The following is a 25,962-nucleotide window of genomic DNA, read 5'->3' on the forward strand; positions in this document are numbered from 1 at the left end:
TTTATTCACACGTATGACTCATGAGGCTGAACTTTCTTCATGTGACTGTGATGATCTATGAACTTTTGGGGATGTAGTTTTGATTCTTGACTAAATATCTTACACACCGTCCCCATAAACATCAAACATAGAATATAATAACTACTATATACTACTAACGTATGTTGCAAATATTAAAAACTTCATTATGTACTCAACAAATGATTATGAATACAAGTACTACTACTCTAATAGCATCACATATTGTGATTTGGCGCCATACAAATATAACTAAATCGGATCTGATGTAAGTTACTGCGCGTAAATAGGAACTGAAAACTAGTTTGGGAACTTTGATTAACTTTATAGAGTCACCAGGTTTCACGTTCTCCATTTGAGTTTAAGTTCCACAAAACGAACTCAGTGTTTAAAGTATCTGTGAGTGTGTGTGTGTGTGTGTGTGTGTGTGGGGGGGGGGGGGGGGGGGGGGTATCAGAGGTGGTGAGATGCGCTCCGACCACTAGAGGATAGTGTTGACTTTGATAAGAGAGATGGTCCAGGATTAATACTGTTCATTATATAAATAACAAGAAATATGAAATATGGAGGAAATTGATATTAAAAAAAGAAAGAAAAGAAAGAAGGAAATGGAACAGAGGGGAAATGGTTAAAAAAAAAAGCAACTAAGGAATCCTACATTATTATTATCAGGCTTCTTTCATACACATGAACAACTATAATGATGGAACACGTGTGTAGATATACTTCTATGTGTTTTTATCATCGTCTCCAGTCAAAATGAATTCACCAATAAATATTATATTCGTGTGATAACAGACAGTGAAGCCTGAAATAAAAGACTGAATGTGGATTTATGTGCCAGTGATGTTGAGGCAGATACTTGTACGTTAATACTATTACATCAGAATAAGCCTCGATACGAATTTTAAAAAAAATCGCCTCTGTTGTGTAACTCACATTTCTCCTCGTTCGGTTTTAGTTTTGTTTCTGCTGCTGCTGAAAAAGGTCAGCGGAGGAGTTGGCTTGAGAAATATCTGTACATGTGTTTTGGACATGCGCAGACGGGAGATGCCATATTGGAACGGGGGCAGCAGCAGCAGCTGAAAGACGTCGCTCTGCTCGAGCTCACGAGAACCAGAAGAGGAGAGGAAGGTGGAAAAAAAAAAACCCAGAGGAGGTCTGGAGACGGGGAGACGACGGGAAACTCGGACAGGTAAGACAGGTGAGGGCTCGCGCGGAGCTGGGAGGGACGAGTCCACTGCGGCTGCTTCGCTTTTGTTATTTTGTCGACGAAATAAAGCCGGAGTTATTTTCCTCCTCCTCCTCCTCCGCTTTAAAAAACCCTGAAGTGCTCACGAGGCGGTTTCTGTAGAAACCAGCGTTCGTCCGCGCGAGAGCAACTTGTTCCAAAGTGTCTCACGCGCTGGAATTAAAGAAGAGAAGGTCGGTGTCTCGTGGCAGCTCCCGGTCAGTCCGTTTATTACGTTGTTTCCTCACACGTTATTAACTGCCGGGGAAATTACGCACATTTTAATTCCCTGCGCAAAAAAATAAAAAATAAAAAAAATAAAAACCCCTCTTAATATTTTAACTGTTTTATTTCTGCGTTAAAAAAATACGAAATACTTTCAAGTTGCAAAAATATTAACGTGAAATTTTAACGCAACAACCTACGTGTTTATTCTATACAAGAGTCATGCGGGTTTTTCTTCCCCCCCCCCCACACACCCCCGTGCGTAAAAATCCCACGGAAAACACCGGACTGTGCCAAAATGTCAAAGCACTTTCAACATGGCGGGTTCACGGTGCTCGCGGTGTGCGAAGGAACAAACTGCGCCTTAAAAATCTTTGAACGAGGAAAAAATAAAACCACGGCAGATAACGCGCCCGGTTCGGTTTCTTTCCGTGGACACACACGAGGGTTAGTGAATTAAATCCAAAGAGTGCGTCCTGCGCGTCCGCCGGAGTTTTTTTCCGCTGCACTTTTCAGTGTGCAAAGTCTACGCGAGCGGAGCGAGCTGGCTACACCCTGAACGCCTCATCTTCCTCATGTGCTTCCTCTTTCACTTTTATCCACTAACACTCAAATGAAAAAAAAAGAAAAGAAGCTGCAGCTCGTTTCTGGGTCACAATTAGATTCTTATTCAGATTCATCCAAACAACGCGGACAGCCGGTGAGTTTACTCCACTTTTTGCTTTTCAGTCATTCGTGTTTTTAATTCATGGGGATTTTGGCAGATAATTACCGCACGTGTCTGTTAATTGATCGCATTATTTTTTATTTAGCTGTCGCTTTATTTCCCATGATTCCTCCTCCGCGTCCTCTTCGCCACCGTAACGAGCAGAAACAACGAAGAACCGTGCGTAATGTTGTGAGAGACGTTCATGTGCAGCGTGAACTAATCAGGCTTCTTGTTGCTCCGCAGATATCTGCTGTGTTTTTATATCATGGAGCAGAGAGTGGAGGATAAGAGGAGAGAGAGAACATGGAGATAAAAAAGAAAGAAAGAAGGGAGACTGAAAGAAAAGAGATAAACTGAATATGAGAATCAGAAATGTGTTTGATGGAGTGAAGATCAATATGAGTGATTATTGATGGACATGATCCACACTTTAAATCTGTCTGGATTCAAGAGAGGAGGAGAGATAGAAGGAAAGAAGTGATCTGTCTTATTTCTAAAAGAGGAAAGAGAAAGAATGAAGAGGTGTTCCGGACAGAAAGATAACAGAAGGAAGAAGGGAACTTACAGGTGATGTTGATCTTTCTTTCTTTCTTTCTGAAGAGAAGGACAGATAAACAGAGAGAATGAAACATTGACCTTTCTTTCCTTCTTTATTTCTCTCTCTCTCTCTCTCTCCATGGAGAGGAGGATAGATAAAAAGAGAGAAGGAAATGTTGATCTCTCTTACTCTTCTTTTCTTTTCTCTCTCTCCTGTTGTCAATCTCCCGCTCTGTATTTAAATAAAAGGGAGGACGAAGGAAAATGTCAGATTTTCAAAGACAAAAAGTCTTCGGTGTGTGTGTGTGTGTGTGTGTGTGTGTGTGTGTGTGTGTGCGCTGTGAGGAGGTGTTTCCAGTCACTGATGTTGGAAGTCAGAGGAGTTTCCTCTCCTCCATTGGCTGCTGCTGCTGCTGCTCTGTTTTCTCCTCCTCTGTTTGTCTGTGGTCCACCAGGGGCACTTCTCTGTTTATCTGATCTCAGTGAGCATCACAGATTGTCGTAATTGGCCGTAGAGCACACAAGGCCGCATTGTGCACACATCCACGTTAATAACTGCAGGAATCAAGAGGAAGAAACAGAGGACAATGTTGTTTTATCAGTTCTTCCTGTTGCCGAGAGGAAACAACTCTTGGATGGCTCTAAAAGAGGAGAACTTAATAGGGAGTAATGCAATAAAACCCAAGCCCATGCAGTGGTAGTTAATCTCCTAAATCCCCCATTAAATCTTTGGCGAGGATGGATTTAGGGAAAGGCAGGAGGACAACACGTGGACGCCCAGCGCCCCATCAGGAGCTAATAAATTTTTAAAAAGTAAGAAAGGAAAAAAAAAAGCCCCCTCTCAATCTGGGGTCCTGCGTCTGAGATTAATTCATCCAGACCAGTTTAATCCCCCCGGTGCCCAATCTGGAGCTGCTTCCTGCGGGACGCTGCGGGTCAGAGAGCTTCATCAAGAACAAATGCCGAAGTCCAATTTAAAGAAAGAGGGGGGGTGGGGGGGTGGGGGGGTGGAACTGGCTTGTTTAAATAATGAAAAAGACGGAGACAAACATTTTACAGAACAAAAGCCTGCTGATGGTTTTCTGTCCCCGAGGCTTCGGAAACTCGTTTAACCAGTGAGGCTCCAGATCTAGAAAGAAAGAAAACTAAACAAGCTATAACAGGAAGTAAAAGGTGTCGACAGGAGGATTTACTGTGATTCTCTCGTTATATGATTAAGTACAATATATATACTGCTTTCAGATGTCTCCAGACGTTTACCTGAATTTATCTGGAGGGGCTGTGTGTGAGAAGGAAAATGTTCTCGGCTGCAGACACTCTCTGCGGTGATAACGGCCGGTGTGGATGAGCTGTAAACAAAACTCTGACGTGAATGTTCCTCACACGTTCCTGTTGTTGTTAACGAGTCCGACCCGGACGATCTGCTGCTGCTTCACACGTGGAAGAGGACAAATCTGGAGCTCACGTCCAAAAACAGCGGAAAAGCAAATATTTGCTGGTTCCGGCTTCTAAAATGTGACAAACTGCTGCTTCTCCGTGTTACCAAGTGATTTGGAGACGTGTCCTTGAGCTCATTCACATTTTTCTACACTAATAGATTCATCAAAAATATAATTAACAGGGACGAATAACGAAAATCAGGAGCTCTGCCACACATTCATTCACTCAGCTCTTATGGACAACCACTAAATCTTGTTTTGCTTCGGCTCCATATCCCATTTTCTAGATATTTTCCAGAGCTCGTGTCTGAAAACGAAGGATGGAGAGTTTATCAGTTTCCATTTTGTCCTCTTCAAACCTGCTGCATCCTCACACCCACAGAAATATAAAAGGCCCAACACTGGGGGAAAAAACCACACACACACACACACACACATGTGGTTCGGCTCTTAAATGAGAACATTCTTCAGGACCTTCTGGAAACTGAATTAACTTGAAAAAATAAAAATAAAAAGAAGAGTGAAATATTTGACCCTTTTGAATTCCATGACGTCCTAAAAAAACTTCAGCAAAGATAATAAATATGTCAGGATGGATTTTGGTGGAAACTGTGCGTGCTGGTTTTCTAAGTATTTGGACAGCGACGCGTCTCCAGAGCACTGGACTCGAAATGAAACTTTAAAAATAAGTTTTCAGGGTGTTCACGTGTGTTGGTCCCTAAAGTGCCAAACAAATCCACTTATAATTTCCCTGCTGTTCTCCTACATGGGCTCGCTACGTGTTATCAGTGTGTCACAGCGTGGAGGGGAAACATTATCTTATTCTCTGCACTTAAGGGGAATTTTAAGGGGAAATCCGAGTGACTGTTGAACTTGTCCTTGTTTTCTGTCGGTTCTGTCTGAGTGAGCTGTGATGAGGGCTGCAGATGACGCCATGTTGACGACAGTGATGTGTCAGTGCAGCTGAAGATTGTCGGTGTTTAGGAAAGAAGCAGTGATGGGCTGCGGGGGGGGGGGGGGGGGGGCAGCAAGCAGCGTCATGTGAGCTAAATTAACTCAGCTCGCTGTTTACGCAATGGATGTATGCTGGAGCCACTGTGGGACGTCAGGGCTGTGTGTGTTTGTGAGTGTGTGGTGGGGGTACACACACTCACAAATACACACACACACACACACACACACACACACACACACTCAGAGACACTCACAGCCTTTGTAGCCTCACAGTTCTGTAAATACGTTCGGCTCAAACAGCAGCAGGAGCAGTTTCTGCACACGTGCTTGGATTTATTATTCCAGAGAATATTGTTATTGGATTCTTACTCTTTTGCCCCTTTTGGTCAAAAATAAGGATTTTTTTTCTTACATTTCTCTCTGGGACACTGATTTCAAAGTTGGGAGTGAAAACTGGACCCGGAGTTGCTTTTTTTGGCGTGATCGAGAATGTTTGGCGTGACGGCAGCGTGCCTCCGTGTTAATTGCCAGGTTGATGAAAGTGGGTGGAAGTCGGGGAGTGAGTCACGGGCGATGTGACTGCGTGACCGAGGACGACTGCCGGGCGAGCGACAAACAAGGTCTGTTGTTGTGAAGATGACGCTGATTTACACATATCGCTGAGCTGAATGGTCATTATTCATTATTCAGGAAATAAAGGAGTTTTAAATCACAAGAGCTGTAACCAGGGAAGAAAGAAGGAAAGGAGGTCATGATCAAATTAATAATAATTACGATGTATTATATTATATTCTTATGGAAAAGCCACGATATCTAATTATCTCTCAATATTTAATGATTGAGAAGAGAAGACACGTTGGGATGTGTTTGATCCAGCTCTGTCAGTGACTGATGATTGATTGATTGATTGATTGATTGATTGATTGATCACGTCACACGTCTGCCGCAAAGTGATTAATCAGAGCGGCACGTCACAGTGTCGGGAAAAACAAAACTTCTGAGTCTTTTTTTTTGGGGGGGAAAAAGTGGAGACAAACAAGTCAATCAGTCACAATCAGGTGTTGATTTGTGAGGAGAACTCCCACCTCTGCTCTGCAGCCAGACGCCTCGGAGCTAAACTTAGTTTGATAATCACCAGTCTCTTCCTCCACAGTCTGCTGCGAGTAGAAGCTGCTTCTGTTCAGCACAAACAGAGAAAGGAATTTAATGTTGACTGTCTTATTTTCATTGAAACAACATTCAAACTTTTGTATTTCCTTTTTTTTTTTTTTACAGTTATTTATAATAAAGTTTATGGTAAATCTGTAAACTATCAAGCCTCAGTTACATTTCATATACATCAGTTGATTTATCGGTATCGTAATTCTTTGACTTTCTAATATCGAGCCGATTGTAAAATTATGTTATTTGGTTTCTAAACGATGACTTCGTCTTGAGGTGACGCTCATGTAATTGTCCTGATTACTCCTACACCACCTTTTCTTCCTCTTGTATGCGGCATGAATCCATACTCACCGCCCTGCGGGTGTGTATCGCTCCCCGCCTGAATCACACTAATTCTTCTGTTGTCTTGCTCGCGTCATTCCAGTTTTACTACTTAGTCGGACTCTGATTGTTTATCTGATGGAGTTTTGCTGCGGTATGAAAATACATGCAGCCGGCAGACGATACGCCCGAGCAGAAATTACAAGACGAGGCTGGAGAGGCAGAGGCTGATCTGCAATCTGACACAATAACTCCTCGCAGGATTTAATGATGCAGGAAATGAGTGTGAGTGTTGTTTTGTTTGTTTGGTTCTTCTCACTCTGACTCTGCTCCTGAGATCAGCTGTGTTTTCCCTCAGTCGTGTGGTTAACTCTCTGGAGGTGGCGTTCTCTTCTTCTGACTCACTCACACTTTTTGCTCATTCTAAAGAAACTGGAAATGCAAATGCATCACTTCCCGTCCGCCGGCCGATTTGTCAAGTCAATTCTGACTTAGCAGCCTGGTGATCACACAGGTTTGAGGTCGAATGAAAAAGATCAGCACATTAATTTGATGGATGTTTCCTGCTCCAGGGGCGTCGAGGGTCGTGAGAGATGCAGTGAGGAAGAGCTGAAACCCCTCAGGTCGGAAGTTGACACTCACCAGAAAGAGGAGGATGCAGTCCGGCGCTCAGGAGCAGCCGCTGGCGCTCACCTCGGTCAGGCCGTTCAATTCCACCAATGGGAAGGAAGAGGAGGTGAATACAGGTGAGGCCCTGGAGAAACACGGAGAGAGATTGAAATGAAAATCCGCCTCAGGGCGGGAGATGTTTTTAAAAACTGCATACTGTTTAGTCTGTGTCTCTAAATCAAGCTGCTTCACTGTTTCTCTGGTTGTTAAAGTTTTATCTTGAGTTTCAAAGTGTTCGTAAATGTCGATGTGTAAATGAATATTTACAAAAACTTGACCAAAGTTTTAAAAGCAAGTACTTTTACTCAAGTTGAAAAGTTAGTGTGGTACTTTTACTTGATTTTTGTCGATTTACCTGACTTTTACTTCAGCGAAATGTTTGAGCACAAATTGTGTTTATTCCGTGAGTGTGTATCTGACACCGTTTAAATGAGAAGAAAGGGTGTGTGTGTGTGTGCGTGCATGTGTGTGCGTGCATGTGTGTGCGTGCATGTGTGTGCGTGCGTGTGAGTGTGTCGAGTAGACCTACAATCTGTTTGAAACGAAATCCATCAAAACATCAGCGTCTCACTGCTCCCTCTCATTAGACGGAGCAGGGTCAGTCCTGCATAATTCACACAGGGACGGACGCACGTACACACACACACACACACACACACACACACACACACACACACACACGCACGCACGCGCACACACACACATAATGGGGAAAAAACCTGACACTCTGAATGTGTCAAAGTGAACAACTGTCACCTTCAGCAGAAACATCAGCAGAATTCTGTAAGATGGCGACTAACGACACGCCCACGTTCCCCTCCTGTGAAGTTTGTGTATTTCTACATGTAGAGAAAAAAAAACTGCTGCGTGTTGAATCGTCGCTCTGTGTTTCCGTGGCGATGACTGACGGGAGGTGTCGTTCAATGCAGATGCTGAGTCCGTGGAGGAAGAGGCCGAGTTTAACTGGGAGGAGTTCATGGAGGAGACGGGGGCCAACGCCGCCCCACACACCACCTTCAAACATGTGAGTCACAGCCCCCCCCCCGCCCCCCCCCGCCCCGCCATGCTGATCCTTTAAACACAGCCTCTCAGGTATAAGTGCCACATGCAGAAATCCTTTAACGACGTATTGAAGAGAGCCGGGGCTCAGCGTCGCTGCGGTGATGCTGCTCAACCGAGCGATTTCATTTGGCCGCGTCCGCTCATGACGCACACGTCTTCACACAACCTCCGCTGCCTTTTGTAAACACAGTTGTTGGTGATTACTGAAGCCCCAAAGAAAATACACTGAACACAAACAAGCCTTTCTTAAAGGAAGGTCATTAAAATTATTAAGTGAAGGGTTGAAATAACTGAGGTTTCTGAGGCTCGTATTTTAATTTCAATGTCATTTCTATCTCCTTACTCTCAAATAAGATCGGAATCGTTCATAATAAAAGGATTATATTCTCAATCACAATACGAGGTGAGAGCATTTAAACCGAAGGGTTTGGTATCGTTTGGACTTTTCTCCCTTTTACTAAAATGGTACCGAAGCCAGAACCGACCTTATTCTAACAAAAAGCAAAAACAGCTTTTTAATTTGGAAATTGAACACATACGTTTAAAGTATAGTTAACTTAGAGAAATAATGCAAAACCATAAACACATGTACCGGACGAAATCCCACATTACATAAAACCTTTAACACTAAACAACAGTTTCAGTGCTGAAAACAGCAAAACGCGTCAGCGACGTCCACAACGAAGTTAAACAGGAAGCGTCAAGTTTGTCGTCTCGTTCGGCGTCTTGTTGTCGACTCGAGTTTGAGGACCAACACTTCCAGAGCCAGGTTAGAGATTATTTTATTTTATTTTGTTTGCTCCAAAGCGACAAAGAGAGATTTTCTACAACTAAACAACCAAGCGTAGGCAACACGCACACGTCCAGTGAACAATCTTGTAATATTTAGTGTTTTGATGGACGGAGGTTCTGTCTGAGGGTTTGCCGAGGCTTGGACGCGTCTGCCGGTGATTTCTGAAGAAGCTCGTGCCACCGTTTCAGCTCCATCACGAGCGTAAGGAGGGCGAGATTGGAATATGTGGGTTTTTACATGCGAGGCCCTGATGTCGGACAGACCGCCGCGATTTGGGGTCCCCTGGGAAGCTAAATTGCCTCGTTGGTAAGTGGATTGAGTAACTGGGAAACAGACCATGAATTCCCCGGAAAAATGTGATTCAGTAAAGTGCCGCCCTCGTCCCTCCCTCTCTCCCTCTCTCCCTCTCTCTCTCTCTGCCTGGACAAATTGAAACAGTGATTTCTCTTGGGCTTACACACACACACACACACACACACACACACACACAGACACACACACACACGCACGCAGAAACAACTCTCTTACATAAGCCAACCAGAGTGATACAGCACGTCTGCATTGTTGCAGCAGGAAGTCACAGGGCCATTTGTATTGTGTTTATTTCTAAGATGTTGGCTTTTTCCATTCACTCGTGAGTGTGTGCGTTTGTGCGAGCGTTGAATGCGAACATCCTGTCTGGCTTGTAGTGTTCTCAAGAACTGTGCTGGCAGCCTGTGGCTACGGCGGAGACGCATTATGCCGTGCTGCGTTCACTGTCGCGCAGATTAATCGCTCTCTCGGCACCAAAGGCGGACAAAGAGAAAGTTGTGTTAAACACTTTTCTGGAAGTCTCCAACTTCGTAAATTCTTTTTTTTCTTTGTGGCGCTGTAAAGAAGTTCCTGTAGCTGCTGTGAGAAGGACTTTTTTTATTTGTTAAAAATGAATCACCCCCCCCTGAGTCATTCAGTCCTGTGACTGAAACTAAAATCAATTTCCGTTATTGTTTTTGATTAATTGTTTTTAAAAGTTCGGATGAATACTCGTCAGTGTTAAAGAGCCGTAGTCACAGATTCAATTTACAATCACCTGAGAGGCTGCAGCCAGAAAATATTAAATCTAAATATGAATCAGTGAATTAACACATTTTCATTTCTCTGTGGTCGTTCAGTGAAATTATGGAAAGAGATTTTAAACATCCCTGAAGCAAAGACCTGAATATTATTTAAATATGTTTATATCCAACAGGAATATAAACATATATATATAAACATAGGAACCTATATATCTAGGTTTTCTTACAGATGTTGCCACGGTAACATCAATCAGTTGCGCTGTCCATCTCTTATTCATTTGAAGTTGAAAACCAGTTTGACTTCGATGATGTCATCAGCGTCACTCTCTCCCTCCGGAGCCAACGGAGACGTTTAACACCTGTGAATTACTTCCCATTAACTGAAGGCCGTGTGTGAAACTACTTCCCCTTTGCACCTCACGTCCATTTCCTCTAAAGTAAAAATAAATTCAGAAGCCACCGGCGCTCATCCCCGACGCCCTGACGTCAGACTTTCACTGCTGCAGCCGTCGTCCCTGAAGGTTTTGATACGTTCTGACTGGTTCTCCCCTGAGATCCACACAGAGACGGTAGAACAGAGTCCAACAGGGCGAGACAGGCTGTAAACAAACCCTGAGTTTGACCAGCCTGTTTGAAAGAGGAACTGAAGGCAAATATTAAACTTGTTACTCAATCTGCTGATTAACATCCTTCCTGGTTCACCTTTGACCTTTGGTGCTTACTCAGGTCTATACGTGTGTGTTGGTAAATGAATCCAACCCTTTTTAAATCAGATTTGACTCCCCGGAGTTTTTGATTAATGAACTTACTGAGTAAAATATGAATATTCCTTTAACGGGGTGCTGTCGTGTGTCTCGGACCCTCCCAGGTGGAGATCAGCCTGCAGAGCAGCTTCCAGCCCGGCATGAAGCTGGAAGTGGCCAATAAGAGCAGCCCGGACACGTACTGGGTGGCCACCATCATCACCACATGTGGCCAGCTGCTGCTGCTGCGCTTCAGTGGCTACGGAGACGACCGCAAGGCCGACTTCTGGTGTGATGTCATGACGGCCGAGCTGCACCCGGTGGGCTGGTGCGCCCTGAACAACAAGACCCTCATGCCCCCGGAAGGTAGGAAGACACGCCGGGATCTAACACTCACCTCTACATATTATATTATGGGATATTTTTTCACCATCTCGTCGTTTGTGGTCAGTCTACCTTGGATGGTTAAAATATTATGGCTGATAATCAAAACCAAAAATATGATTTTTTGTTATTTTATTCATTATTTTCCATGAATTTATCAGCTTTTGTGTTATTTAATTTTTTGCAAAAATAATTTTAAAATGTCTTTTTGAATTTTCTCGTTGGAACAGTAGCGTGTTCACTGTAAATGGGTGAAAAGTGTCTCTTACATGTGAAGGGGTCGAGAATGTTTTATTTCTTCCAGTGAGGGAGCGTGTGTCTTTGTTTTGTGTCGAGAAAACAATTGTGCAGTTGAGTAGTTTAGAAATTTACATGTTTGCTTTTTGATACTGAATGAGAAGAAAGGTTTCACACACACACACGCAACACAGACACACACACACACGCGCACACACGTGAACACCTCCCTTTCAATAGCTGCTTTAAATAAACTGAGTAGAAAGACAGGTTTCCCTTCAAGTGCTTCGACGTCTCAGCCGACATCACTCTCACTCAGTGTCGTTAAAACAGGAGCAGGTTGTTCACACTCCAAAACGCCACCACTAAACTTTTCCCAGCAGCCTCTCTGCTCTTGCAGTGACCCCCCCCCCCCCCCCCCCCCCCCCCCCCCATTATGTAATCGTCACTCAGCGCCCATCTCTTCAACCAACTTACACATTTTTCTTTTTGCCGGTTCGTTCTCTCGAGGTCCCTGCATCAAACACACTCGGTTCACAGACGGGGCCCCAAAAAAAGTTCTTAGTTGCTTCATTTCAAGGCTTTGCATCATTTCATGCACGAGTGTGTGTGTGTGTGTGTGTGTGTGTGTGTGTGTGTGTGTGTGTGTGCGGTTGAGTCGGCAGGAACATGAGTGTGTATTATTTTTCAGTGCGTGCACCTGTGTTACCTACAGTCACCTGTTTGTGTTTGTTTCCTTTTCGTTTGTCTCTCAGATAACATTTACCTAAGAAAAGGTAAGCAGCTCTAACGGTGCCTCTGACTAACTCGCCTGCCCGGCTCACTAGTGGCTGACAGCAAATCAACACTGCGTCCACGTTAGAGCTGCATGTGCAGTCAGTGTGCTTCCTCCTCCTCCTCTTCCTCTTTTAATCTCTACAGGAAGTGACCTCACAGCTCAAGCTTCGCCTCTTTTTGCATGTGACTCCTTTTCTAGCCGAGTGCTTAGTGTCTTAGCGGAGCGATCACACACACACACACACACACACACACACACACGCACACACACACACACACGCTCTGCCTGCTGCGCTCGTATGATAAAGCCTAAAAAAGCAGCAGAGATGTGACGCTCTGATAGAAACACTAACAAACACTGTCACAGAAAAAAGAAGTCACTTTTCCGCGATTCGGAGAAGTTTAACAGCAGCTGAGAGTAAAATGTGTTCTCACCAGATAAGATCACTTATCTTGCGTCACTAAAGTAAAAACATGAAGAGGAAGAAATTATTCGTCTCATATCAGTTCTTCAGTTTCTGAGGACGGAAAAAAACATTAATATTAGTTTTTTATCCATTCTGTCTTGACTGACTGACGCCTGACACCATTTTATCGATGTGTTCTTGTTTCCTGATATCAGGATTGTTCTTTCACAGTCTTTAAAAATGAGATGTTGCTTCTCCTCCTCTTTTCTTGTTTTGTGTTGTTTTTATTTTGTCGGGTTTGGACGTGTGGGTTTGTGTGAGGATGCTTGTGAAGTAATGACATCGGGCCCTTCTCAGACGTCTTTATCAAACTTTATTTGTTCCTGCAGAGTAACGGTCTCACCGCAGGGTCCATTAGTGGCCGTTCAAACCATCTTGATACAGTTTCCCACAATCCTCCTCTGCAGATAGAAGTTTTTCCTGGTCCTCTCTGAATAATATATGTCCGTTTGTTCTCTGAGGACTTAACAGATCTTTAGAATCTTTCAAAAGTTTTGAAGTTAAGATGTAAAGTTCGAGGTGCAACAAAAATCTCAAAATCAGACTTTGTCCAATCGAAACTCAACTAAACCCCTCGTCAGACGTGTGCACTCACTCGTGAAACGCACAAACACACACAAACATGCATTCCCTCTTTCTCAGCTCCACTTATAAATGCTTTTCATGCTAATTGAAGCTTCTGTGCTCATTGATTAGTGTCTCTGTTGGTGAGTCAGCGGAGTCTTCGGACCATATTGAAGAAAAGAAATCCAAGACTACGAGAATAACGACGTCATATTACACGAAGGACGTTCTCGTAATATTATACAATCGTTCCTTTAATCTCAGATTTCTTTTTCAATGTGGCCGTCGTGTGATAAATATTGATTTGGAAACAAATATTTTATACAAATACACGTACAATCCGACGCACAGCTCATGTAAAACAATGTTGAGTGTGAGACAGGCTCCCCCCCCCCCTTCCTGCCTGTAACCTCTAGATTTGCATCACTTCACTGCGGCTGTGTGTTTGTGTTGTGTCACACACTCACACCTTTTTTCTTTTACACTCACCGCCAACTTTACGCTAAGATAACTCATATTTACACAAGCTGCTGTAATAATCCCTGTCATGAGCACGGCCATAAAAATGTTAACAAAACGAACTGTGCAGGCGTAGGTTCGAGACACACACACACACACACACACACATACACCAAAACACACACACACACACACACACACAAAGCGAGGCGTCTCTCAGTAAACACACTTAAACGCACCGTGTGGTATTTTACATGAGCTGCACTCATTACGCTCACGGCCTATTTGGGAAGCCTGTCAGTTGAAATGGAGTTAGATTAAAATGGCTCTCTACCCTGGTGTATTTTCGTAATGACGGGATGAGGCGGGCGGACGGACGGGGAATCGAGCGTAATTTGTTCCCATTAGCTCTGATTAGAATCTGTTGCACCGCTGTGATTGTGCACAGAAACACAGAGACGCTTTTTCTTCCTTTAATTACGACATTGATTGTCTGAAGTGAAGCTTTTAAATAAACCGGGGATTGTTTACAGAGACGTGGAGTCGGACCGAGATGCAAATATTTCATATGTTTCTTATTTATTTGCTAGATATTTGCTTCAGCGGCAGGTTTTAGTGCAGTGAGAGAACGGGGGAGAGGGGTGAGGTTGGCACAGGGATGGTGAAGGAGAAAGCAGGAGGAGGGTGTGTGCGTGTGTGTGTGTGTGTGTGTGTGTGTTTGTGTGTTTTAAAGATCTCCTCCCTCAAGGTTAATTATGCACTTATTGTTATGTGAAAGTCGGCTTTCACCTCTGCATGTCTGCTGCCTTCTGGATGGAAATGAAGAAAAATAGAATTTATTTATAAATGCAGCACTGCAGCGTAATTAAACTGCAAGCTGTGTGTGTGTGTGTGTGTGTGTGAGAGGAAGGGGGAAAGGTTGGAGTTTGCATGTTTCAGTTTCTCCTGCTGCTGCACCACTCTAAATGGCTCCATGAATAACCTCGACAGGATCGGTAAAAATAGTTTATCTATTCCTGCACGGCCCAACATCAGCACGGCATAGTGTTTGTTCATGTGTGTGTGTGTGTGTGTGTGTGTGAGTGAGTGTGTGTGTGTGTGCAGCCATGAGGAGAGAAAATAGTCGGAGAGGGCGAGCGTCTGGGCCGCGGAGACGTTTGCGTTACAGTCACAGGAAAAACCGCCTCTCTCACGCTGACACATCGATTTATTTGCCAGAAAATTCCACAGTTGTTGATTTGTTTCAGACGAGACCTCGAGGGGATTCATTGATCCGCTCTCATGAGTCAATGACATCTTTAAAATCCTCTGCAGAGCAAACCGTCAGTTATATTTACTCAGATCTCTGATTTGAAAAAAAAAAATTGAATGAGGAAGTTTAGAGAACGTGTCGTAGTTTGTTCTGGAAATGTAGCGTCGCTATGGAGGTTTACAGAGTAAGTGTGTGTCTAACTCATAGACTGTATATAAAGATCTAAGGTCTAACTCCTGCGAGTTTACAGAAACAACTTTTTACACACATGAACTGAAAAAGAACAATTTCATCAAGATCCGTGAATTATTTCTGAGGAATCAGTGAAAATGTTTTTTTTTTTAAAAACAACTCGATAATAAAGAAAGGGACTAAAAATAATTCAGAATCCAAAATTAAAATTTAGTGAGAGATTGTTTTTTAAAGACGACTGACTGAGGAACTGTGGGGACCAATCAAGTTTCAGTTTAGGTCAGCACCCCCCCCCCCGGCCCACCCCTGGATAATCCTGTCGTTTCTGTTTCATGGCGTGAAGAAGATTTCTACACAAATGATCAACCAAACCTTCAAGCTGCTGCTTTTAGAAAAACCCTGTGTAAAACCCTGTCGAACTCCCCTCCCCCCCCCCCCCTAATGTTTACTGAAGATTTACAAATGAGAGCTTGACACACATCTCCTGCTGGGAAACTCCAGCTCATCACCAGCAAACTAGAGAAAACACAACGACCTCCTGTTCAGCGTCAGGAGGACTGAGTGTGTGCAGCGACGCTGAAGGTGAGCGTCGGATTATAAAACCCCCACGGCACCATGGGAAACAGGAAGTAGGGGGGAAAAAGAACCCAGTGCAAATTTGCTCTGTGAGAAAATATTAAATCAGAGGAGTTGAATGAGAAGGACGGACGTTTACATTAGACAGTGGATCAAACTGTGTGTTTGCATGCACTGCCTCACACACGCTGCTGCACACTGCTCTGTAGTGGACATGTTTCAGTGAGAACAAACTGAAACGTGCTCAGTTTCTTTTACCTTCTTCGTCTGCGTGTTTGTCAGCCTCAGCACTGGGTTTGGTCTCTTTTTGCAGCCATCAAGGAGAAATACAGCAACTGGACGGAGTTCCTGGTTCAGGACCTGACGGGATCCAGGACGGCGCCGGCCAACCTGCTGGAGGGGGTGAGTGGTGATTAAGATAGAGTTGGTTCCTTAATCTGGGAAACTCTGTGTATGGACAAGCAGGGGCTACGTGTGAGCATTCGAAAGAGCGTGAGAGAATACCTGAAAACTCTGTTCCTCCGTCAGCCTCTGAGAGGGAAGAACACGGTGGACCTGATCGTCGAAGGCTCCGTCTTGGAGCTTCAGGACGTCTGGGATCCGTTCCTGTTCTGGCCCGTCACAGTCGTCCAGAACGTCGGAGGGAGACTTCGCCTGCGCTGTGCCGGCCTCTCTGAAGACCACCAGGCTCAGGACTCATGGTTGTTCTACCTGGACGTCAGACTCCGGCCCCTCGGCTGGGCCCTGGAGAACCAGCTGGCCTTAGAACCCCCCACAGGTGAACATAAAATATTTCATCAGCCTGAGACGAATCAAGGGGAGTTTTTTTTTTGGTCCCGTCATCTCGTATTAATTCTGAATATCTGACGTATCGAACATTTTCATCTCATCTCTTCAAATCCTCAGAGCTCAGGTCTCTGAAGAGCGCCCCCGACTGGCAGCAGGCTCTGGAGGAGGCGCGACTCCACGGACGGAAGAACCCGCTGCCGCTCGAGGTGTTCAAGGTGAGTAGGATCTCACACGTCTCTGCCCTTCACTCAGCGTGTGTGCAGGGTCGGCACGGAGCCAGGCCGCGGGGTGACCTTGTTGTTTTGTCACTGTCGTTGATTTATGATGTGAAACCTGGAAAGTCTTTCATCAGAAGTTTTAAAATGACAAAGTTCTCTCTAGAAAAACTGGAAGGAGAATATTTAGTCCTGATTAAAGGTAGAACGTCCCACTGACCTGCCGTAACTTTTCACTGTATTTTCAAGGAAACTCTTAATTAAGAAATACTTAATACTATAGTATAAATACAAGTATAGTGATGTAAAGTAATTATAATACTTTTTTTTCCCCCCGATAGCCGTTAAGATGGTTTTACTCCTGCAGCAGAGTGAGCGACTGCATTTAAACAAACACTGGTGAACTTTGAGCCGAGCACAAGACAAATCTGACATGAATGAATCAGTAACACGGAGGAAAAAAAGAAAACGAAAACTGACTCCGACCACATCTGTCACACAGGAAGTGTTTATGAGACGAACATGAGTCAGGTCATTGTGATGAGGAGCAACGACAACAAAAAAACTCAATCAACCAAATACATCACAGCTCAATACGACAAAAGCTAAATAACTAATCATCCAAAGTACTTTTACTTTATTAATGTTGACCGTTGTTTTAAGGGATAAGTTACACTCAGCTCAAGTACTTTTACTGCTTTGAGCACATGGGTGTTCCTGATATATTGCGTTCACAAGAACATGAGGTCATCGTAACCTTCAACCACCAAAATCGAATCAGTTCTTCTTAAAATCCAAAGGAACATTTGTACCAACATCCGGAGAAACTCCCTCAAGGTGTTTCAGAGATGTTGCGTTCACAAGATCAAAAATAATGTGATTCATAAAATACCAACATGTAGTTTCACCAGGGTCACCAGCACTTTGATATCAGACTGAATTAACCTCTGAAGCACTTCACATACATTCATTATCTGAATAATCTAAAAGTCTGGACTTCACTGTGTCAGGACCACGTGGACCTGCCCGAGCTTTCCTTCCGGACGGGGATGAAGCTGGAGATGGTGTCGCCGTGGGAACAGCTCAGGATCTGCCCAGTTTCCGTCACCAAGGTGAGTCCGACGGAGCCGTTCACGTTTTATCTACAGAAACGAAAACACCGAGACACTCCCCACATTCCTCAGCTGCCTTTATTAATCAGATTTCTGCAGAAGAAGCTGACTCGCTCGTCTGGCTTGTTTACGTTGCCGTGGTTCTTTTTTTTTTTGACGAGGGCGTTTCAGGGAACTTTACACTGAGTTCTGAAGTATTTTGTCTCGTGTGTCTCAGTAATTCTCACTTATCACGTCTGTGTGTTTTTACAGCGAATGATCGAACACTTTACTTATTTTTTTTAGCCTTTTTACGGATCGAGTTTTCTTCTGTTGATGAAAACGTTGCATAAGAGTGACGTTCAAATCTTCTCCCTCCTCAGGTCTACGATAAGATCTACTTCCAGGTCACGCTGGACGACCTCTCTGTCGACGCCAAGCCTCGGTCCGTGGTGTGTCACGCCAACTCGCCCGGAATCCTGCCCGTCCAGTGGTGTCTGAAGAACGGCGTGGGACTGGAGAGGCCCCCCGGCTACGAGGGCCAGGACTTCGACTGGGCCGACTACCTGAAGCAGAGCGGGACCGAGGCGGCGCCCGACGCCTGCTTCCCCGATGTAGGACCAGACGTTTTTTAAACTTCTGTTCATGACAGAGTCGTGTTCAGTTCTGATGTAAATGTTTTGCGGTTATCACGGTATCTGAAGAACATCTCATCCTGAGATACTTCTTTCAACACGTTGCTCTCTGATCTGGAAAATGTTCTGGAAAACTCAGTTCACGTCTGATGAACTGATTAGAAGAAGATATTTTGGGATCTTAACTGAGATTCCGGATGATGCAGATTAAAACACGTCCTTGTTTGATTTCTTTTGAAATTTACATCATATTAAGCTTGTTTTCTAATATTTCCTAGAATGTCTCCGTGGTGAACTGTAAAAAATCTTTCCAGAACTTTATCTGATCACGTCATCGCTGACAAACACTCATATATTAGACAGGTCCCAGCAAATCAAACCAAATCACACTGTGACCTCACAAGGTTTTTCGTTACACAAACTTAATTTTGTGATTGTGACGGAGACTTTAATGGACTCTTGTGTCTCAGTGAAACTCAATGAAGCTGCCGATTCGCTGTTATTACACCTAAAAGCTTTCAAGGGTAAAAATCAGAGTGAAAATCAGTTTGAATATCAAATAATCTGAGTTTAGCTTTAGGTTATCTCAGGTCAGAGCGCTGTCCTGAATGTAAAATAAAGTCTGCCTCTCTGTCTCCTTCTGTGTGTGTGTGTGTGTGTGTGTGTGTGTGTGTGTGTGTGTGTGTGTGCAGACATGGCAGAGCAGAGGCTTTGCCAAGGACATGTGGCTGGAGGCGGTCAACCCTCAGCGGCCGGTGGAGGTGTGTGTGGCTCAGATCACACAGGTCAGAGGACGCCTGCTGTGGCTCCGACTGGAAGGTACAGACACGTGTGTGTGTGTGTGTGTGTGTGTGTGTGTGTGTGTGTGTGTGTGTGTGTGACAGCCCCCTCACTTGTCCCCCCTGTCTCCAGGTGTGGCCAAGCCCCTGTCAGAGTGCATCGTGGACGTGGAGTCAATGGACATCTTCCCCGTCGGCTGGTGCGAGGCCAACGTTTACCCTCTGACCCCCCCGCTCAGACCCGTCTGTATGTACACACACAAACACACACACACACACACACACACACATATTTCCCCGTGAGAAACAGGATGATACAAACTCTGTCGTGTCCACAGGCCAGAAGCAGAAGAAGATCGCAGTGGTTCAGCCAGAGAAACAGTAAGAATCCGACTGACTGTCCCTTCATGAAACCACATCTGGACTTTTATATGGATCTAATTGTATTGATTAGTTTTCGAGGTTAACACCCTCAAGGTTTATCTCTCCCCTCTCTCTCTCCCTCTCTCTCTCTCTCTGTCGCTCCGCAGCCATTCATTGAAAAAGTGTCTTTTTACAGCAGACCCCCCCTCCCCCCCCCCCCCCCCCCCCCCCCCCCCCCGTGGGCGCCGATTGATTTTTTTAGACAAATGCCAACCCGGCGGTTTGAGAGCAGGAGAAATATGTCGTCGTCTGCAGAACTTTGTCAGCTCTTATGATAACGGCTAATTCCATTTCTCACCTTCGGGGGAATCCCCCCCCCCCCACACACACACACACACACACTTTGTCCCCCCCGCTACGTTCTCCCTCACCCTCTGTAGCGGCCTCCTGCTCAGCTGATTGAACCGTCGTCTGGTTTCTGTTTGCTGGATGAGTTTATTGATTTTATCGTTGAGGTTTGATACTCACCCCCTCCTTCCCTCCTGCAGGTTGGTTCCGTCCCAGCCGATGGAGACGACGCCCGTCAACTACTGCCACCCCGTCGTCATGGATCCAGGTAATCAAAAGCCACGGTTACACATGATTGATCTCCAGTAATTGACGCTCGTCAGATCCTCGTTAACGGCTCGTTTGGTTTCTGGTTTTCTATAAAAAAAAGCTTTTCAGGATCACGTGTTATATCTCTGTGTTCTTCTCATGTACACCGGCACAAGTGGCCATTATTTTAGTTTGGTAATTCTGGTTTACAACTTGTTTTCGTCGTTTCATCCAGTAAAAGTGTTGCGGGGTGTTTTCTGGATGTGAGAACTGAACTGAAACCGCAGGACACGGTGTTCGTGGACAGAGAGAGCAGGGCGGCTAAATGTAGTTTCCATGATCCCCTCCCCTGTTTAAACACCACCCACCGGCTCATACATATTCATCAACTCACCTTATTACCATCCACCCCTGGCGCTGTGCTTCCAGGTGCCCGGCGGCGGTCGGGGGCGGGCGACCCGGTATCATTAAGTCGACCCTGGACTCATCTCTGCAACAAACAGGAATATATTATAGTTTTCACTTTGTATTTTTAAAATACAATAAAAAATAAATCAGCGCTTTACACTGAGAAACAAACAGTTTCTCTCTGGCTTGTACGGAGTGATGGTGATGTCACATCTTTAAAACCACCTTCAAACATTTACTTCCTCCCCTCTTCCCTCTTCCCTCTGTTCCAGGATCAGCTAATGGCAGATACTGCTGCTCCAAGATTTTTGTCAACCACCGCTGTTTCTCAGGACCCTACCTCAACAAGGGGCGCATCGCCGAGCTGCCGCAGGCCGTCGGACCCGGGAAGTGCACGTTGGTGCTCAAAGAGGTGGGCTGATGTCAGGAAGGGGGGGCTGGGTTTGGGGGGGTGCAGGTTTAATCAAAGGAGGTGCACATGTTCAAAAGGAGGGGACGGAGACAAGGGGGTTGGGGGTGACAGCGATGTCTTGTTAACCACCTGCAGGTTTCCCAGCGGTGTCTTCATTTTAATGTGAGGAGCTGTCAGTCACACACACACACACACACACACACACACACACACACACACACACACACACAGTCACTCAGCAGAACAACATCCTAATTTCTCTAGAGACTGAGTTTTTGCGCTCGAACTCGTTTTCTGTGTTTGCAAATTTAATTCTGTGTTCGGTCGTTCTTCTGATTTTTGGTTTGGAACCCACCGTCACGTTGAGAGCAGCTCACTCTGACTCCTCTCGCGAGCTCATCCTCTCGACGGTTGTTCCTTTGAAACCCCGGGGCTTTGATTTCTTTTAAATCCGTTGTTGCTGCTCTCGCCTCCAGCTGCTGAACATGCTGATCAACGCCGCCTACAAGCCCGGACGAGTCCTGAAGGAGCTGCAGGAGCTGGAGGATCAGAGCTGGGACTGTCAGGAGGAGACGCTCAAAGCCAAGTGAGGAGAAAGAAACACGGTGTCACCGCACGACAGGACGGAACAGATTCTATCATTTGTTTTTAAAGTACAAGATGAATGATACTCAGTGAAGTCTGAACAGTCCCATTTCTCAAATTATCGATTAATCATCAGCAAGAAATCAAGTTTGAATTATTTAATGAACTCAAAGATATTAATAAAATAAAACTAGATTGCTGGAAGAAGATAGAACGAAACAAACAAGTGATCTACACAAATAATTTCATCTCATCATCTCATCATCTGATTGGATGTTTAAGAAGTTGTCAGATTTGTCGTCCGACAGCTCAGCTCACGTCTCTGACCTTCAGCGTCAGATGGGCGATGGTAAATTTGACCGCTCTCTGAATTCACGCCTGCTCCTAAAAATCACGACCGCACAGACATAATCGCCCCCTGTCCAGTGCTTTGACGGATTACAGATCATTTCATTATCCATTGTCCTCATAAATAAAAGTGTGTTCACAGTCTGACGATGTCACGACACCCTCTCCTCCAGATATAAAGGGAAAACCTATCGCTCCACCATCCGGATCGTCCGCCTGGCCGACCAGATCCCGGACTTCTGCCGCAAGGTGTGCGTGAAGCTGCAGTGCTGCCCCAACCTCTTCAGCCCCGTCCTCATCGCCGACAAGTGCCCAGAGAACTGCTCGGTTCAGACCAAGACCAAATACAGTGAGTGTCACGTGATCATGTGCATCACCACGATAATTGTCTCTGATGAGTTGTGTCTTTGGGTTGAATTGTTTTCAAACGTCTGCCGTGCGTCCGCAGCTTATTACTACGGGAAGAAGAGGAAGCTGTCCAAGCCGACGGGAGGCGAGGAGGCGGCGGAGGGGGAGCTGGCCAAGCCGACGCGCCGCAGGAAGAAGAGGAAAGCCATCTTTGTGCAGAAGAAGAGACGCTCGTCCGCCATGGACTTCACTCCCGCTGGCTCACCGCAGGTTAGACAACACTCCTCTCTCTTTTTTCTCTCTTCTGTTTTCCTCCCTCTCTCACGTCGTCCTGTTCGCTCCTGCTCACACGTCAGGTTCAAATCTATTCAGTGTATAAATAGAAACAAACTCGTGAGACACAGGAAGAAGAAGAAGACGTGACTTATGTCTTTTAGAGGATTTACCCACTTAGAATTTTTCGTCTCAGCGACACGACATGAAAACCGTCAACCTCGAGGATGAACTCGGAATCCGTCGGTCGTTTCTTTTGCTTATTTCAGACGTGAACTTTGGAAAATGTCTCTGAGATATTTGTGTCTGTTGTGTGTTAAACTGTCATCAACACGCCCACCTGCTCGCTGTGAACGTTCCAGAAATGTCCCCGCTCTGTTCTCGCAGCACAGCCCCAACATCTGTTTGACAAATGAATTGACCTGGACTCACTCAGTTGTTTTTTGGGACATTTTACTGGGAGGGGGGGGGGGGGGGGCTGGAAGAGTTCCACAAAATGCCCCACTAGGTCCAGGGCCCGAGGCGTATGCCCACTTTCTCTCTGTGGTGATCCATCATCTGATCCCTCAGGACAGTGACGAGGGAGAGGAGGACGAAGAGCTGGCGATGCAGTCGGGCAGCGAAGGCAACAGCTCTGAGCCCCGCGACGACCACACCGACGCGTCCTCGGTGGAGGTGGCCAGCAGCCGTCCTCGCCGGGCGGCGGCGCTGCGCAGGGCCTTCAGTGCGGGACACGCGGCGGGCAGCGAGGAGGCCCCCGGGGTCCGCAGGAGGTCGACGCGTTCGCTGTCGGCCCACAACCAGAACAAGTACCAGCTGCCGCAGGAACAAGACGTGAAGGTGAGACTGTGACGGAGGTTCTGTCTTCACTGTCGACAAACATGGGACAAGGACGTGTGTCCGGGAAGAAGCCATTCAAGTTTGGTGTTGACTCTTTAACATGGACAGAAAGCATGTTTTTAACGTGTGTGTGTGTTTCTCAGGTGGAGGAGGAGGAGGATCAGCTGGTTTTGGACAGAAACCCTCTGGAGTGGAGCGTAGATGAAGTCGTTCAGTTTATCAACTCAACCGACTGTGCATCTCTGGCCAACATCTTCCAGGAGCAGGTGCACGCACACACACGCACACACACACACACACACATGCACGAGCGCTCTGAAGTGAATTAAAGTGTTTGTCCAGTTCTTGAATATTTACTCACGTCTGTTCCGGTGCAGGACATCGACGGCCAGGCCCTGCTGCTGCTGACTCTGCCCACAGTCCAGGAGTGTATGGACCTGAAGCTCGGCCCCGCCATCAAGCTGTGTCACCAGATCGAGCGCGTCAAGGTCGCCTTTTACAGGCAGTACGCCAACTGACCTCGGAGCAGCGAGGGAGAGGAACGCCAAGAGAAAAAAAACTGTGTTTGTGGACGACGTGGACGTGTTGGATTTAAGTTTTTGTGGAATTTGCAACTTGCAAGAAGAAGGAATATATACGACAAAGAGAATTCTGGAGGATTTTTTCCCTGAGAGAAGTTGAAGGATTTAATTTCTGGGCGACTGTCTGTGTGAAAATGTGACGACAGTTCCCACATAAACTTGGAACCGAACACACGGGAGAGGATCCATGTGCTTGACTGATCTGTGAAGAAGTTCGTCTGAGAAGCCGAGAACAGTTTATGTTGATTTCTTACTTTTCATTCCCACGTTATTTGTGATAGAGGAGCATTATAGCAATTTAAGTTAAAATAATTATTGACTATAGAGACCTTTTCTGCTTTTTTGTGACATAATTGGTTCTGGAAAAAAATATATTTGAGAAGTATTTAACAACCCAAGAAGTAATATATTTGTAGTATTTATTGTAATCCTTCTTTATAAGGAGTAATCTTATCTATTCGGACGCTGAGTAGTGAATTGAAGAGTTTTATCAAATTATTAATATCAGCTCCTTCTTCCCCTGAAACTAAACACGGAGGACGAATTCATTATTTCATGAACAGAAACTATAAACTGCTGTTGTTCAGATTCACAGTTTCATAGAGGAAACAGAAAAAGGTGTCCCACGTGCTGCCTGAGAGAAAAACGCCCTCCAAAATACTTTGTGCTCTTTCTCCTCATCGTTACAATCACGTGAAACAATCATCGAAGCTATTTTGTGTCCATCTATGCAAAGGTGTCGCAGATATTTTTGATAAGTCAGAGAATAAATTTCTATTGATTTTTGATGTTTTTGTCTCGTCCTTTTCTTCTCAGCGGGACATTTGTTCTCTCCTGGTTTCAGGTTTCGACCAACATGACGGAAAACAACTCACTAAATTTATGTTTTTATCTAAAATATCACCTCCAGGACTTGAATAATAAAAATAAGTGATGGTTTGCATTAATAAATTCCATAAAATCTTCTGGCAGAACATTTACACATGAATTAAGTTTCTGCTTTCCAAAACAAAGCGAAGGTAAATTCAGCCGAAGGTTTTTAAGACTGAAGTGCGTAAACAAAAGCTGCAATTTATCTCTTTTGCTTAGAATAAAAATGTCTGTTGATATAAAGAGTTTCGGCTTCGTCTTTTCTCCTCACATGAAAGAATGAATCAGTCCTTTATTCAGGAGCTATTTACACGTCTGACTGCTTTTACCTGAGGTTTATTTATAGAAGCCGCAGACGTGCTCCTGCATCAAAACCCTGTTGCAGAATATTGTGCTTTTGTATTATACAAAAAACAGGAGGACATTTATTTCAAAAAGCCGCCTCTAGTTACTGAGAACAACAAACTGACAGAATCCTCTAAAGTACTTCTGACACAATCATCCATCAGGTTATTGTTCAGATTGATAATATAGAGGAAGGAGAGAAGATCGTTTTAGGAGCAGAATTCAGTCTCATAGACCTCAGTCCTCCAGGATCCATGAACTCATCCTGAGGAAATCTCAGTGTTAAAGAAAGCGACGAAACATTCCTGGATCAGAGTTTGATTCCGGTCTTTCTTATCCCATTTACCATCTTTCCTCCAAATCTCCTGGAAATCAGTTGGATGGTTTTTGAGAAATCCTGCGGACAAACAAACCCCGATGGACGGGGGGTGAAAACGTAACCTCCTCGACTTTCAGACTTGATAAAGAAAAGTTAATGAGGTTCGTCCAGAAAATAAGAAAACTCAAGACGTGACATTAAAACTGAAACTGTGGATCCATTAAGAAGAGGTTTTATTGCCTCTGCCTGGTGGCGATGGCCGTTTCACGTAGAAGCATCACTGGAGCCGCGTTAAGAAGCAAAAACTAGTCTTTAGTCGGTCACGCAGCACACGAC

The 25,962-nt window shown here is 45.0% G+C and overlaps 1 protein-coding gene across 5 annotated transcripts; it reads left to right on the forward strand.

Moving 5' to 3' along the window:
• Positions 1-977: 977 nt before the first annotated feature.
• On the forward strand, positions 978-24,880 carry sfmbt2 (Scm like with four mbt domains 2). 5 transcript variants are annotated; one of them, XM_069519624.1, is made up of 21 exons: positions 978-1,213; positions 7,171-7,344; positions 8,197-8,291; positions 11,046-11,286; positions 12,297-12,317; positions 16,142-16,230; positions 16,357-16,606; positions 16,735-16,832; positions 17,843-17,944; positions 18,307-18,537; positions 19,251-19,377; positions 19,471-19,584; positions 19,676-19,718; positions 20,249-20,316; positions 20,978-21,117; positions 21,594-21,703; positions 22,224-22,399; positions 22,499-22,668; positions 23,242-23,511; positions 23,655-23,777; positions 23,889-24,880. In XM_069519624.1, exons 2-21 carry the CDS (start codon positions 7,254-7,256, stop codon positions 24,027-24,029), a joined length of 2,700 nt encoding a protein of 899 aa, XP_069375725.1. In that variant the 5' UTR covers positions 978-1,213; positions 7,171-7,253; the 3' UTR covers positions 24,030-24,880. The 5 variants fall into 5 exon arrangements, with proteins under 5 accessions (XP_069375725.1, XP_069375728.1, XP_069375727.1 ...); XM_069519626.1 differs by having other exon boundaries at positions 1,058-1,222; XM_069519625.1 differs by lacking the exon at positions 978-1,213 and adding an exon at positions 1,754-2,174.
• Positions 24,881-25,962: the final 1,082 nt, after the last annotated feature.

Source organism: Paralichthys olivaceus, chromosome 23, assembly GCF_024713975.1.
Source record: "Paralichthys olivaceus isolate ysfri-2021 chromosome 23, ASM2471397v2, whole genome shotgun sequence".
Classification (NCBI taxonomy): Eukaryota; Metazoa; Chordata; class Actinopteri; order Pleuronectiformes; family Paralichthyidae; genus Paralichthys; species Paralichthys olivaceus.